Below are 14,290 nucleotides of genomic sequence, written 5' to 3'. Positions count from 1 at the left end.
AATTAAAATGCACAGAACTGAAGAACAACCTAGAAGAAGAGAAGCAATAATAATAATAATAACATTAAAAGAGAATATACTAACAATGCAAGTGAAGCATATTGAATTCAAAGACATAAAAACCATAGGTCTCTCAGAAGAGCCCAACAGGACCAAAAAAAAAACCCCAAAACCCCAAAACAAACAAACCAAAAAAAAAACCCCACAAAACTTTAACACCATAATAAAGGAAAAAATAGAACTGCCCCAAAGTTCTAAACATAGAAAATGAAATTCCAATTGAAAGAATTCACAGATTGTCTCCAGGAGAATACTGAAGGCTGCAAACTCCAAGACACATAATTCAATTCAGAAACAATTTCTGCAAGCCATCAGGAGAAAGACCTTCAAATATAAAGGAAAGGTCATTCAAATAATGCAATACTATTCCACACCTACTAGAAAAAGCAAGAAGAAACAGAAAAATATGTCCCAAAGAGCAGTGGAGCATAAAAATGCAGCCCAGGGTGACCTATCTTGCAAATCTGAGCCTAACTATATAGGACAAAAGATGGACATTTAATAATTTTAAAACAATTCGAAGCATTTTTAGAAAGAAAACCAAAACTGAAGAGATTAGTTGCTTCTCAAACATCCCAAATAACAGGAAGGCAAGAGGAGTGTTTAAATACAGACAATAACCTAGTGACAACAGAAAGACTAGTAGTAAACTTCTTTCTAATAGTACACAAGGAGAGAGGTGATTGTGGAAATCTGGTAGAGGTCACAGTGAAGAGAAAAACAGATAGAACTTGGTGATGCCCTGCCTACAGGTGACACTCTGCTTCTTTTGTGGGACTACACAATATCATTAGAGGGCATGTGAAAGGGAGGAGGAGAGTAGAGGAGTGAGAGATACACTGGGTCAAATCAAGGGCTAGCAATGAGGAGAAGTAACCTCTGTGGTCTCAGAAAGAGAAAAGTTCTTAGGGGTGGGGGGGTTGAGGTTTAGGGGTGCTGGGACCGCAAAATCTTAACACGTGGGTCCTGTCCAAATGAATTTGACTGAGGCCTTCTTTCAGCCAAAGACAAGGTTTATTAAAGATCCACCATATTGGCCAGACTCTTAAGGAATCTGAACATTTGTGAGCTATTGACTAGATTATAAGAATCTGAGCACCTTAATGGAGACAAGATGAATCTTATTTACAGAAAGACTGTGGGAGGGATCCAGGAGTGGCAAAGTAGTCTGGGATGACTGGAGGAAGGGTCTAAGGAGGATCTGGATTTGAGTGGCCAGTAAACTAGGGTGAACAGAACTCCAGGGACCTGGACCACTTGGCCAAGGGAGAATGGAGTCTAGATAGGATAAAGGGTGGGAAGTGGCCAGGGGCAATCAAAAGGTAATAGAAACAGAATTGGGAGATTGATTGTAGCCACAGTGAAAGGCCAGTTGAGTGGATTACAGCCTCCAGCAAATGCCAGAGATTTGGGAAAAGTCCAGGGATTTTATTTTTTTGGGGGTCCAGATCCCAAAGACATGGCCTTTTTCTTTTAGGAGTTCAGATCCCAAACCCATCAGGGGGAGATGGAAAAGAGGAGAAAAGGAAGGAGGCCTTACTTGGAATGCAGTAGGGGGTTCTACTGATGAATGTTCTTATGGGTGAATGAAGATGACGACCTTACGCTGGATGAGAACTGGGGGATTTAGTGCCTGAAAAGCCTGCTTGTCCTGGGGGGGCAGGGGAAGTAGAACCCCTGGGAACAGTTAGTAGTTGAAGTAGGAGAGCATGGAGACAGGGGGATGTCCAGAAAAAATGTAGGGGGCAGAAATCACCAAGAAGGGTCATAGATTAGAGCCAGCTAGGGGTGGGGGAACATAGCAAGACTGGGCATTTTTCTGAGAGTGAGTCACAATGGAAAAGAGGCATCCATGGGATGAGCCTTACAAGTCAGTGGCAGAAAGTGCCTAGAGGGCAGAGCCTTCCAATACCTTGGAGACTTTGAAGAACACAGAGAAAAAAAGAGAGACCAGATAATTATAGGAATCATGAATCAGAGAATGAGGGTCTAGAATAAACAGAAAGAGAAGATAGATAATGAAGAAAGTGAAAGAAATCCTTTTGGGAAAAGGATGAAAAAATGAAACTAAAAATACAATTAAACAAAACTAGCTAAAGGGGAAGAAGGGGAGGGAAAATCTACCTGAGAGGAAAAACAGAGGGAAAATAAATATGTAACCAGATAATAACAAGAGAAAGGAACTAATAAACAAAACCCTAAAGGGAAAGGAGGAATGAGTGAAAAGAGGGAATCAGGGAAGGAGGATAAAGAACCAATGGGAACAGGGCCACCTTAAAAAAAGATCCAAGTGAAGTAGCTGAAAGAACATAATTACCTTTAAAAAAAAAAAAAGAAAATTTTAGAGCTAGGTGAAAGTATAAAACTAACTCTATAGCTTTAAATGTAAATGGATCAAACAATCCAATAAAATAAAAAAAAGAGTAACATTGGATAACAAAACAAAACCCTACAACCTATTGCTTATAAGAAATATTTTTTAAAAAAATAAAATATAACCCTGACCCTGATAAATAAAATTGAGGGGGGTGGAAATGGAAAAAAAAAAATTTCTATGCATCAAGTGAAATTAAAAAAAAAATCAAATATTACCATCATGCTATCAGATAAGGTAAAAACAAACATTCAAAAAATAAAAAGGATAAACAAGGAAACTATATCATGCTAAAAACCAATATTAGTAATAAGCTTATATGCTCCAAATGCCTTAGCATTCAAATTCATAAAAGAAGATAATAGGATGAGATTTAGATGAAACAAAATAGACAACTTAAGATACCCAACAAATGATACAGATTATAAGAAATAATAGACAATCTTGATTACGAAAATGTAAAGGTTTTGCAGAAATAAAATCAGCATACCAGGCTAAGAAGAGAAATCCTCAGTTGAGAAATACATCTGGGCATCATATATCTCAGATTAAGATCTATTATCCAAGTTGTATATGGAGTCAACATGAATATGTAAGACCAAGAACTATTCCGTAATAGATAGTTAAAGTATATAAATAAACAGTTTTCAAAAGAATTACAAGGTATTTAGTAACAATCATATGAAAGAATATCAGATCTCTAATACTTAGAGAAATGCACATCAAAATAACACTGAAGTTAAAACTCACACCTAGCAAACCAACAGATATGATAAAAGATGACAATAACCAATGTTGGGGTGGGAAAAAGAATTGTGAGAAGGCAGGCACTCTGAATAATAACTAGCTCTTTTATAGTGTATTAAGTTTTGCAAAGCGCTACACATATGTTATCTCATGTGATCCTCACAATCACCCTGTGAAGTAGGTGTTGTTATTGTTCCCATTTTGCAGATAAGTAAATTGAGGTGGAGAGGCTAAATTATTTGCCCAGAGCCACACAGCTAGTAAATGTCCAAGGCCACTTAAACCATATTTAAACCAAGGTCTCTGTGACTCCAAGTCTATCATTCTTACCCATTGAGCCACCTATCTGCCTTAAATTAATTAGTCCAACAATTTGGAATTACAGTGATATTCATATTAGCTAGGACAAAGTAGAATAATTAAATTTATTGACAATACAGTACAATTTTTTACATCTTTAAAAAATGCAATATCTGCCTTTTTCTACAATCGCTTTTTTTACATGATTTGCCATTGCATTCATAAGATTTTGACACGTATTCTTTATTTCTTTGTTACAGAGCTGCACTTTTATCACATTTGATATTAAATATGCCTTTGACAAACAATCTGTTTTTCCAAGTCTAATCCTTATTATAGCACTTAAGTTTTCAATAGTGTTTAAATCAGTTAGTTTCCATTGAAGGTCAATGAAGGAGTATATCTCCATCTCTGGAAAAAAGTATTTAACCTTTTATTCAACATGTAGCAAGGTCTTGTAATATTCTGTCTTTGTGATTTTCTAAAATTCAGGAAAAATTCTGCTTCTCAGTATATTAATATACTGCAAAAATTTTTTGAAATTATATATTTTATCACTGGGGACAAAAATATTAGGTCCAGTGGACATTAAAAATCCCCAAAATGCTCTTGGAGAATGAATGTTATGTAATATAATGATGATGCCCAAATCTTAGAGGCTCACCCTAACTTCTTCTGACAGTGATTTTGGTATAGCCTTGAGTGGAGAAGAAAAAAAAAAACGTTTCATCAGCAAAAATTGCCTTTTACCAGTCTTAAGTACTCCAGTCTTTGTATCATCTTGCTTATGACAAGTGTTTTTTCTTCACAGCAGTGGTTATCAGCTCTTTTCCTTCTTCCCATCCTTCCTTTCCTTCCTTTTTTCCTTCCTTCCGTCCCTCTCTCCCTCCTCTTCTCCCTTTCCTTCCTTCTTCTCCCACCCCCTCCCTCCGCTTTGCTTACTGTTTTTCCAAATTCAAGAACCTTATGCCATACTATAATAAACAACATGCTCTCCAGGTTTTCTGTGGATCAGTTAAGATGTTTCACAACAGTATCTTGTCAGGTCCTAATATTCTTTTTCAATTTTGGCTGTACTTTCTTTTGCCCTTCAAAACAAAGGATCTGTTTCACTGTATGTTTGATTCTTGAAATGTACGACTTCCTCACACCAACAACCAACCAACCAACAAACAAACAAACAAACCAACAACAGTAACTCTTAACAGTCATTGAAGTGTAATCTTTATGAGCTATAACTTTTGTGTGTTTCCTTGGAAGAAATACTCATTCTTAAAAATCAGGGAATTTAAAATGTAATAAAAAAGAACAATGAAATATGTGTGTAATAATAACACAAATCCAGCATTCAGCTGACAGAACTAATTAAAGGTGGGAAAATCAGTTCAATCTGGTTTTATCTGGTTTAGGTCAGACATTCTGAATTACCTTGGTGTTAGAAGCATACATACATGCATGACCATTGCTATCACAAAATGGAAATAGAGCAAAAATTTTACTAGTCCACAGTAATTCACACACTATTGTATCTAGAAAATTAGTGAATGAAGTGTCTACACCCTTTGACCTAGAAATACTATTGTTAGGCATGTATCCCTTAGAGATCATGGAAAGAAAACAAAAGTATTATATACACCAAAATATTCATAGCAGTACTTTTTTTGTGGTAGTAAATACTGTGGTAGTAAACACTGACTATCCTGGCCCCCACTGCCTGAAGGCCAAGGATTTTGCATTTCACCCCTTCCTCAGGATTCTCTGGGTATCTAAGCCCTTTGTAAAAGACCCCAGCCTCCAGCAGTGGTTTTAAGGATAGATCCTTTTGCTCCGGTTCCATGTAACCACTAACAGTCAAATTAGTTTTTACGAAGGAATATTTATTTCAAAATGTGTAATAACAAATATATAAACCTACTTATCCAATACATGGAACTTCGTCTCCTCTCTATAGCACCTCCATCTCTGGGGAGGGAAAAAGGATTAGCTTAGTTCATAGTTTATATCAGTTCCTATAGAGCACAGTCCCAAGTTCCAAGTCCAAAACCTCTGTCGGGCTGGTTTTGTGGGGCTTGCCTGCTTGATGTGCTGACTGTTACATTCTGACTGGAAAACTGGCTTCAAGGTCACCACAACTGATATTCCCAATCCAGTGATTTACCAGCACCTAAAACTGAGGTTCATTCAAAGATGAACACTGAAGGCACAGGATTTAAATGAGACAGAGACAGAGAAACAGAGAGGAGAGCACCAGCACACAGGCACAGGGGATGGAAGGAATTCTTCCTTCTCTCCTCCTCACTTCAGTTCATGATGACCATGCTGCAAGTGAAATGTGATCTTTACCTTCTGGACAGCAGCAAAAAAGAGGAAAGATCCACAGATAATCAAAGGAGGCTGCTCTCATTCATGAGGTAGAGGCACCCAGCACGGGGTACCTCCATGTTAGCTAATCTAGGCATGCACAAGACAAGACAAATAAGTAGAAACCAAATTAAGCGTCCATTAATTGGGGAATTGTTAAATAAGCTATGGTACATGGATATGATGGAATATCGCAGGACTGTAACAACAATAAATATCAAGAATTTAGAGAAATGTGAGAAAACTAGTGTATACTAACCCAGAATGAAGCCCCGAGAAAAATAAACACAACTGCAACAACGTAAATGAAATCAAATGCTATATAATTATCATGACCACACATGTCCCTGGAGAAGAGATTTTTTAAATGTACTTCTCTTCTTTCACTGGAGAAGTTGAAGACTATAGGTGTTTAATGGCAGATTCAGTCAAAGTGAGTTGGTCTTACTTAACTTTGTTTTCTTTGTTAGAGGGCAGTCTTTCTATGGTGGGGGTGAGAATTTACTGTAATTAAAAACAAACAAAAAAATCAACAAAACTGAAAAAGATAGTATAATGTATATTCAGAGCTTATCCATCTATTATGATATTAATTCCATGAAGTTTTAGCTAAGTTTTGTAACTCCCCCAGGACATATGTCAGTAAGTGTTCAATAAATAAATATGTTGAATGTTAATATTTACTTTGCATATAAGTTTGTATTTATATATCTGTATATGTACTTATTGTTTCCCCCCAGTAAACTGAACTCAAGGAGAGCAGTCTTGAACCCAGTGGTTTGCTGTTTGACACATAGCATATGCTTAATATATAAATAGTCATTGAATGAATGAACCATGGCTTAAATATAAAGTAATACCTCTATCTTGGATTTGGTTGTAGTATGGGTAAAAATATGAACATAGAAATGTGTAAGATAACTCCTATCACCATGACACAGCCTATGATCCATCCTGTGTCCCCTAATACTAGGGTTATAATGGAGTTCTTTTTCTCTAGGAATTGGACCAAGGAATACCAGTGTTAAAGATTGTCACTATACAAAAGCCTGCCCTTAAGGAAATAAAATTATCCTGCTAATGAATACTGAAAACCTAGCTCACAGTGGGAACACAAAAGAATACATGTATGAACAGAGCAACTCAGCATCTTTTAAGATTCTAGATCTCTGTGGTTTAAAATTCATCATTAAATAAACAAATCAATAAACTACACATAGCCAGTAGTTCTTCATTCTGAATATTAGGTATAATGCTTGTGGGGCAGCAATATTGTATTGTAAAGTATGCTAGACTTGAAGCCAGAAAAACTAATTTTGAGACCTGGCTATTCTACTTCCTATGTGACCTTACTTAAGCCATGACTTTTCTAAATTTCATTTTTCTCATCTGAAAAATAGAAATAATAATGCCTGCCCCTCTTGCCTCATTGGTTTATGAGGATCAGATAAGGTAATATACTTCTGTGACCTAGAAAGAATGATATTATTATAATGCATGTTTGTAATCCACAGATAGCATCCTGGTCTGATTAGAAATGGAACTTCTTTGTCTCCGCAACATTTTAAGTATTGGAGAAGTCCATAGAGTTCATTTCTCTCCCAAGTTCATTTAGTTCCCAAAGGAATGCCATTTTTGGTGAAGCTTTTTTGGTTTTATTTTGACCAGGCTTACATTTGTTTGTATTTGGTAACATATTTTCAGGATTATTTTTTTAATTCTTCAGTAAAGCCCTTCTTATGGCATGGTGGTGACTCTGGGTTCTTTCAGGCAACACCAGTGGCTCACCAACTTTGTTAGGTCCCATTAATCTGGAAAGGTTTGAAATGCAGGCTCAGAAATGAACTCTATCCAAGCAGCAGCTTAGCATAGTGCAAAAAGTTTCATCACTAAAAGGCTGGCCCCCAGTTAATGATTTTTTTTTCCTGGACAACCGGTGTTGATAGCTGCTGAAAGGGCATGGAGAAGCTAGTCTATGTAGGTGGAGAAACTACCCATTCTAAGAAAACCATTAATCTTGAAAGTATTTAGTGTTACTGATATTTTATTCTTCTGAAAAAAAAATCATTTCTTCTTTCCTCATAATTTCAGATTTGATGCATTTTAATTATGTCTTTAAAATCCATAGAACCAAAATATTTGATATGAAGCTATCTCTAATTCTGTAATATAAATCAATATAAAATATGACTTTATCAAAAGAAATTAACCGTTCAGCTATCTTTTGGGGAAATGACCTATTCCATTGAAAGAAGTATGTCTAGATTATGTTCAACAAAATATTTTATATCTTAGACCACTAAAAGTAAGCTATAGGATCTTTTCCCCCCCAAAATTATTACATATCATAATTTTAAGAGAGATAAAATATTTTGTTCTGTAAAAATCTCTGTCTCCAAAAGAAATGATGATTTCATTCATTAAATGCTTTTTGGGGGGGGGTGTTTAATTTCACAAAGAAACCAAAACTGAAAGGATTTATTTTTCCTTATTAAGATAAATTATACTAAGAAACAAAAAAAGATCCAAGTAGAATTTTAAAAAAATATATAATTTTGTATTATAGTTCAGATTTAGTAAAATAATTCCCTCCATCTCACTGCACATTCTATTTTCACAGCACTGTCACATACATTATTTCACTTTGAGATAAATATCCCATGTCAAATTTATATTCTCAACATTTTCTTTTATATTTATGTATTTTAAATGAATATCAAACTATCTATGGAAGACAAATTATGGCAGGTTGTCTCATATGTTAGCCAAATAGAAACAAACCACCTTTATGTTAACCTGCCTAATGTTAGTATCTTAAAAGCTTGTCCCTTATTATTATTATTCAGTACAGTACTAAGAAATACATATGGTAGTTTTCCTGAGAGCCCCATACCTTAAGCCATCAGTGAGCTGTCACACTGCCTACTTGTTACATCCACCTTGGTGATATCTGTCACATGGATGTGATTCTTGCTTTGACAGTGCAAAGCGAAGTGATATGAATTTGTTTGTGTATCTTTTCAAGATGCAGCGCTATAGATCCTTCAGCTCGAATTAAATAGTTCTTCCATCCACAAATACAGCTGAAAGTTGAACTTGACATGGATCAATATGATCTGGGGCTAAATTTCTAAATGTGACTGATTATGTTAGCATCATGCCCACAGATCAATATCGAGTTTTGTTATGAACCTGACTCTATAATTGAGTTTAATCAATAAACTTTTGTCTCCTTTTCTTTAGAAATTTTTGGTCTGTGCTATTGCCTGTTTTCAAAATTGCATCTAGAATACATTTGGGTCTGTGCTTTTCTTGTAACAAACATGAAAAGGCCTTTATGTGAATTTAAAGGAACAAAAGAGCTTGAACATTACCATTGTAAAAGGAAGTCCATTTTTATGTTGATAACTGATTATTTGTCCCATTGTGGACCATGGCATCTAACAGAGCAAATGTGCTAATATACAACCAATCGTTGTGGACATCGTATGGCTTTTTCTGTCCATACTTGGTGGATAACTCACATTGAAGACTTTGACAAAACATACCATTAACAAAAGCAGTCATAAAAGCTTGTCTTTTGATAAACCCGCAGGGTCTAGAGGCGTTGAAAGATGCAATCTGTAAAGAACAATAAATTTGGGCCTTTGATTGAAGTGCCATTTGGGAAGTTGTGCTTTGTCTACATATTTGCACAAAAATGCCGCTCCCTTTTTCAAGACTTTGCTTGAAGCTTGAGAGCATTCATTGCCATTTCTACATTAAGATTTGTCCCATTAAAAGCTCCATTCAAAAAGAAGGCTGGAAATGATCCAGCTAAGCCTTGTGTGTTCATTTCTGCCCCAGTTTGCCATTTGGAAAGTAGGCTTCTAGTCATGATTGCTGTTTTTTTTTTTTTTTTAATGTATTATTATGAGTGATCCTTAGATATCTTGTCATATTCTCTAGCAGAAGCCAAAACCAAATCCATTAACTCTTCCTAGAACTGGGGATTGGGGGTGGGGGAAGTGTTTTCAACATTGGAAGTAGCTTTTTATAAAAATTAGCTTCCTAATTCCAGATGTTATATTTGGAATATGTTATATTTATTTAGGGGTTTGTGGAGAAAGAAAAAAGGAGGAATAATTGCATTTTCTTATAATTTTCTATTAATTATTTTGAATGAGATTTTAAAAAACAGTAGAAACAGTTGAATGACTACAATTTCTATTATTCTTTTGCATTTTTGGTAGATGCAGCATTCCTCATGAGTCTTCTGTACTTATGCTGTAACTATTACATCCTCAGCAAAAGTTATGTTTACCCATTTAATAATTTGTATGTATATATGTGTTTGTATATATATGCATATATATACACACATATGTATATATGCACACACATATGTATGTGTCTGTGTTTCTCCTAATTTACAGATCCAGATCGTTCTCAGAAACATGGTATGGATGAGTTTATTTCTGCTAATCCCTGCAAGTTTGACCATGCATCCCTCTTTAGATTACTTCAGAGGCAGACTTTGGATCATAGACTGAATGATTCCTACTCCTGTTTGGTGAGTACAGATTTGTCTACTTGGTTTCTGTATAGGTTGGAATAAAAAAAATGAAAAGTGAGAAGTAGTTTTTATGAAGTGGTCTTTTATTCCCAACTCATTTTATAACTGTGCTTGAAGATGGGATAAAGGATTCCAATCGATTGGCTTCCAATTTGAAAATTATACACTTGAAGACTACCGCTGTGCCACTCAATAGTGAAGAGAATAGATTCAAACGGACTCTGGTCGGTAGTTTATCAGCTCCTCGAGAGAGGTCTGAATAAAAACAGACGGCTTTAATAAAGACAGAAACCTCTGTGGTAGGATTTACTAACACCTGTACAGGCATTTTAAGGTACACCTTCAGCTCACCAGATGTTAGACATTTTGTCATCTATCTTGTAATTCCCCCTATTGTTTCACATGGGGTGAGAGTGAGGGAAATGAAACAAATAGTGCCAACCACTGAGAAAAGATAAAAAGCAGATAGGATTACTGCTCTTATGTTCAGCAGAGTCAAGGTTAATTTCATTTGCAGATATCATTCATGAGCTATAGGAGAAGGTCATTTGAATTACATTTTGAAAAAATTATTAAAAATAAGACTAATTTGTCATCTGAAATCTGTTGCTTTTAAAAATAGGGAAAACTGGAATAAGGATCATTTTATATAGGATCAAGTTTCTCACATTTGAAAATTACTTGATCAGTTATTATTGAAATTGTTTCCTATTTCACTGATTAATTAAGAACACCCATCAAACTGATGAGCAATATGTGTTCTCTGAGATGTGAGTCTTTTATTGTTACCAAAGTGGTTATGTATAATCGTGTCAGCCCTTACCAAAATTGAAGGACAAATCCTTCAAAGCTAAACTTTCTGAATTAGGTAGTACTTTGTTTCAAATTAAAGCAGTAGTGTCTTTCTTTTGAATTTGTGTAGTTTGGGTCATCTGTTGCAGATAGTGATTTAAATATGAAAAAAAGTTTTCATTTTTTTCTTCCGTAAATGTTTGTTGAATTGAATGAGATTATATATCCCAGAGTGACTCTAGAGATAAATCTATACAAAGTAATTTCCACTCGAGGAACTGAGAGGCTTTTGTTATTGACTCAAAGGTTCAGATGATTATTTCACATAGCTATATTCTAGGGCATTTGGAACATATCTACACATCAGAGGAGTTTTTGGTCCATATTATGTTTGAGCGACACTTTTTTTTTTTAAACTCTGCATGGTAAAATGTAGTGATCAGTAAGACAACACTTTATATGGATGACCAAAATAGTTCACTCATATAATCATATTAGCTTCACTAAGGAATTTTAACATTGAGGGTGAGCAAGCAAGTCACTCCTTGTTGGGTTTGTCAACTACAGCTTCCATGATCACTTACTACCACCACCACATTCAGTTTCTACATATGCTGACAAGGACAACCCATTCCTGGTTTGAAGGTGATGGTAGAGGGAAGGAGGAACAGCACCCATCAGAGAGGTCAAACAAGAGCAAAACAACCCTCACTGTTACAAATTAGAGGCTACTCTGACTTTTCAAAGGTGACTTCTGTCATGGAGCCCATAATAAGTCATTATCTCCCATATTTACTGAAGCCTGTTAAATGATGAAATTAAAGGAAAGACAGAGTTGTTCAAAGCACTGGAACAAGAAAAATTTTTTTTGGTACCAATCTTGGACTTGTGTTTTAATTTCTCCATTCTTCTTTTCCTCCCTCTTTTCATTCTAACATTCTATATGTTATTTAAGTTCATTATTTATATAAATGTATATTATATATTTTTATGTATCTGTATAATCTATAAGTTCATTATTTATCCTAGTTTATCCTAATTCCAGTTTTTTGCACTATTGTCTAAATTTACAGTTTAAATCAGATAGGTTCATAAACTCTGCTGTGCTCACATACTTCAGCTTTGTCCACAGTAACAAATGTCAGGCTCTTTACCTCCTGATTGAAAATCTGAGGTTCATTCTCCTTAGAAGAAATACATGCAAAGACTCTGTACTACATACCACCAAATGCCATAATCTGCTTCCAAATTTTACAAGTTAAAAGAAAGGGGGGTGGAGAGTCTGAATGAGTTATTTATTTTAGACCAGCTGCCTAATTTCCTCTAGACTCAGTCTGATTTCTTTTAAGATTTGTCTAGGTAGGCTGCTGTTAATTTATATAGCTTATTTAATACTTCATATGTAAATATTAAAATTACCATATGAGTTCGGTAGATAATAACATATGTATAGATTTTCTTGCCATAGTGGTGAGTAACTATTCTGCATGTTCAGTGAGATAAGATAATCTATCTTATGTCCATAACAGAGTAAATGAGGAAGCAAATGGAAAGATGGCCAGGGAGCAGTGTCAAAAGACCTAAGTTTCAGTCAGTAATCTTTCACTTACTTCATGTGTGACAGGTCATTTCACTTCTCCAGTTCTCAGGTACTTCTGTAAAATGAGAGTTGGACTACACATGACCGCTAACAGTACTGTCCAATTCTAAATCCATAATCCTAAAGAGATTTGGCTTTAAGATTTTGTAGCATTCCAGATCTTGACACTGACCTCCTTGCTATTCCTCATGGAACACTCTCCATCTCCCAACTCAACATTTTCACTGTCTTAGTGTATGAGGAATGCTCTGCCTTGTCTCTTCTCCCTCACTTCTTCCTTGGCTTCCTTCAGGTCTCACTTAAAATCTTATCTTTTGCAAGAAGCCTTTCCTAGTCCATGTTAATGCTAGTACCTTAGCTGTGAGACGACCTCCAATTTTCTCTGTAGCTTATATGTACAAAACTTTTTGCATGGTGTCTCCACCATTAGCCTATAAGCTCCTTGAGGGCGGGAATAGTTTGCCTTTCTTGGTATCCTCAGCAATTAGAAAGTGCCTGGAACATAAAAAATGTTTAATAAATGTTTGTTGACAGACTGAACATGGGGTTCAGTCTAAACAAGGGGGAAGCAAATAGAGAGGCTTACCTTTGTCATACAACACTGTGGGATAGATAAAAGAAAAGAGTTGATGGATAAATACCAAAGCCTCTACATTAGATACTAGATTATTTGTAATTTTATGGCCAGTCCATTCCCCTCCCCCAAAAAATAACCGTGTTAGCAACAATAGTTAATTTACTTTCTTTAAATTTCAAGATATGAATGTCTTTCAGTATTTTTTTATCACCCTGAATGAATACACTGACTTTACAAAGATTATATGAGGTCTCTAAGACTCAAAAGAACATTAATTTGTTATACTTACTTAAAATATCCTCTGTCCCCATTCATTTTGCTAGAACTTTGTATAATCTGTAACAGAATTTTCATTTTCCTAGGAAATCACCCATCTCTTTAAATAGCTAACCCTCAAATGTTCAGAAAATGCTTAAGTTATCAGAACATTTTGATATATTAAAGGCCTTTAGCATATTGATGGCCAAGAAAACTAATCAGGATATGTGGTTGAACAGTCTCCTATTTCTAATCCCCTCTCCTTTTTATTATTTCTAGATATGAGCAATAAGTAAAATACACCAAACAGCTTGGGTTTACGTTGGCCAACATTTTAATCACATACTAAAACTTAGGAGTGAAAGTGAACTTGTAAAGGAAAGGAACAAGCCCCTCAAGGCTCCAAATACCCTTTTCAAACAGCCAGAATGGGACAGTGGGAATCAGACATTGAAGAGATTAACTCACACTGGGGAAACTCAATTTTCCCTAGAGTAGAAAAGGATGGGGGATTAACAGTGAACAGGTCAGCCAAATCTTTTGAGTCCTCATTCTCAACAGAAACTCCCAGGAGTGATTTGTCCCAGTATCTCCTCTAGTCTAACATGGCATATCCTAGATCACCTGTAAGGGCCTCCTGAGCTCTTCCCATTGAGATGACTTCCA

The 14,290-nt window shown here is 35.5% G+C and overlaps 1 protein-coding gene across 6 annotated transcripts in view; it reads left to right on the top strand.

The window, feature by feature from the left end:
• CADPS2 (calcium dependent secretion activator 2) overlaps positions 1–14,290 on the top strand; it is a 700,135-nt gene that overhangs the window by 508,222 nt on the left and 177,623 nt on the right. For all 6 annotated transcript variants that reach the window (XM_027855139.1, XM_027855140.1, XM_027855138.1 and 3 more), the window contains one exon: positions 10,258–10,394. In XM_027855139.1, the coding sequence (XP_027710940.1) occupies positions 10,258–10,394 (137 nt within the window). The remainder of the gene's footprint in view (positions 1–10,257; positions 10,395–14,290) is intronic.

Source organism: Vombatus ursinus, unplaced genomic scaffold (assembly GCF_900497805.2).
Source record: "Vombatus ursinus unplaced genomic scaffold, bare-nosed wombat genome assembly UNPS02010788.1, whole genome shotgun sequence".
NCBI classification, from domain to species: domain Eukaryota; kingdom Metazoa; phylum Chordata; class Mammalia; order Diprotodontia; family Vombatidae; genus Vombatus; species Vombatus ursinus.
This window is presented reverse-complemented; position numbering and strand designations above follow the sequence as displayed.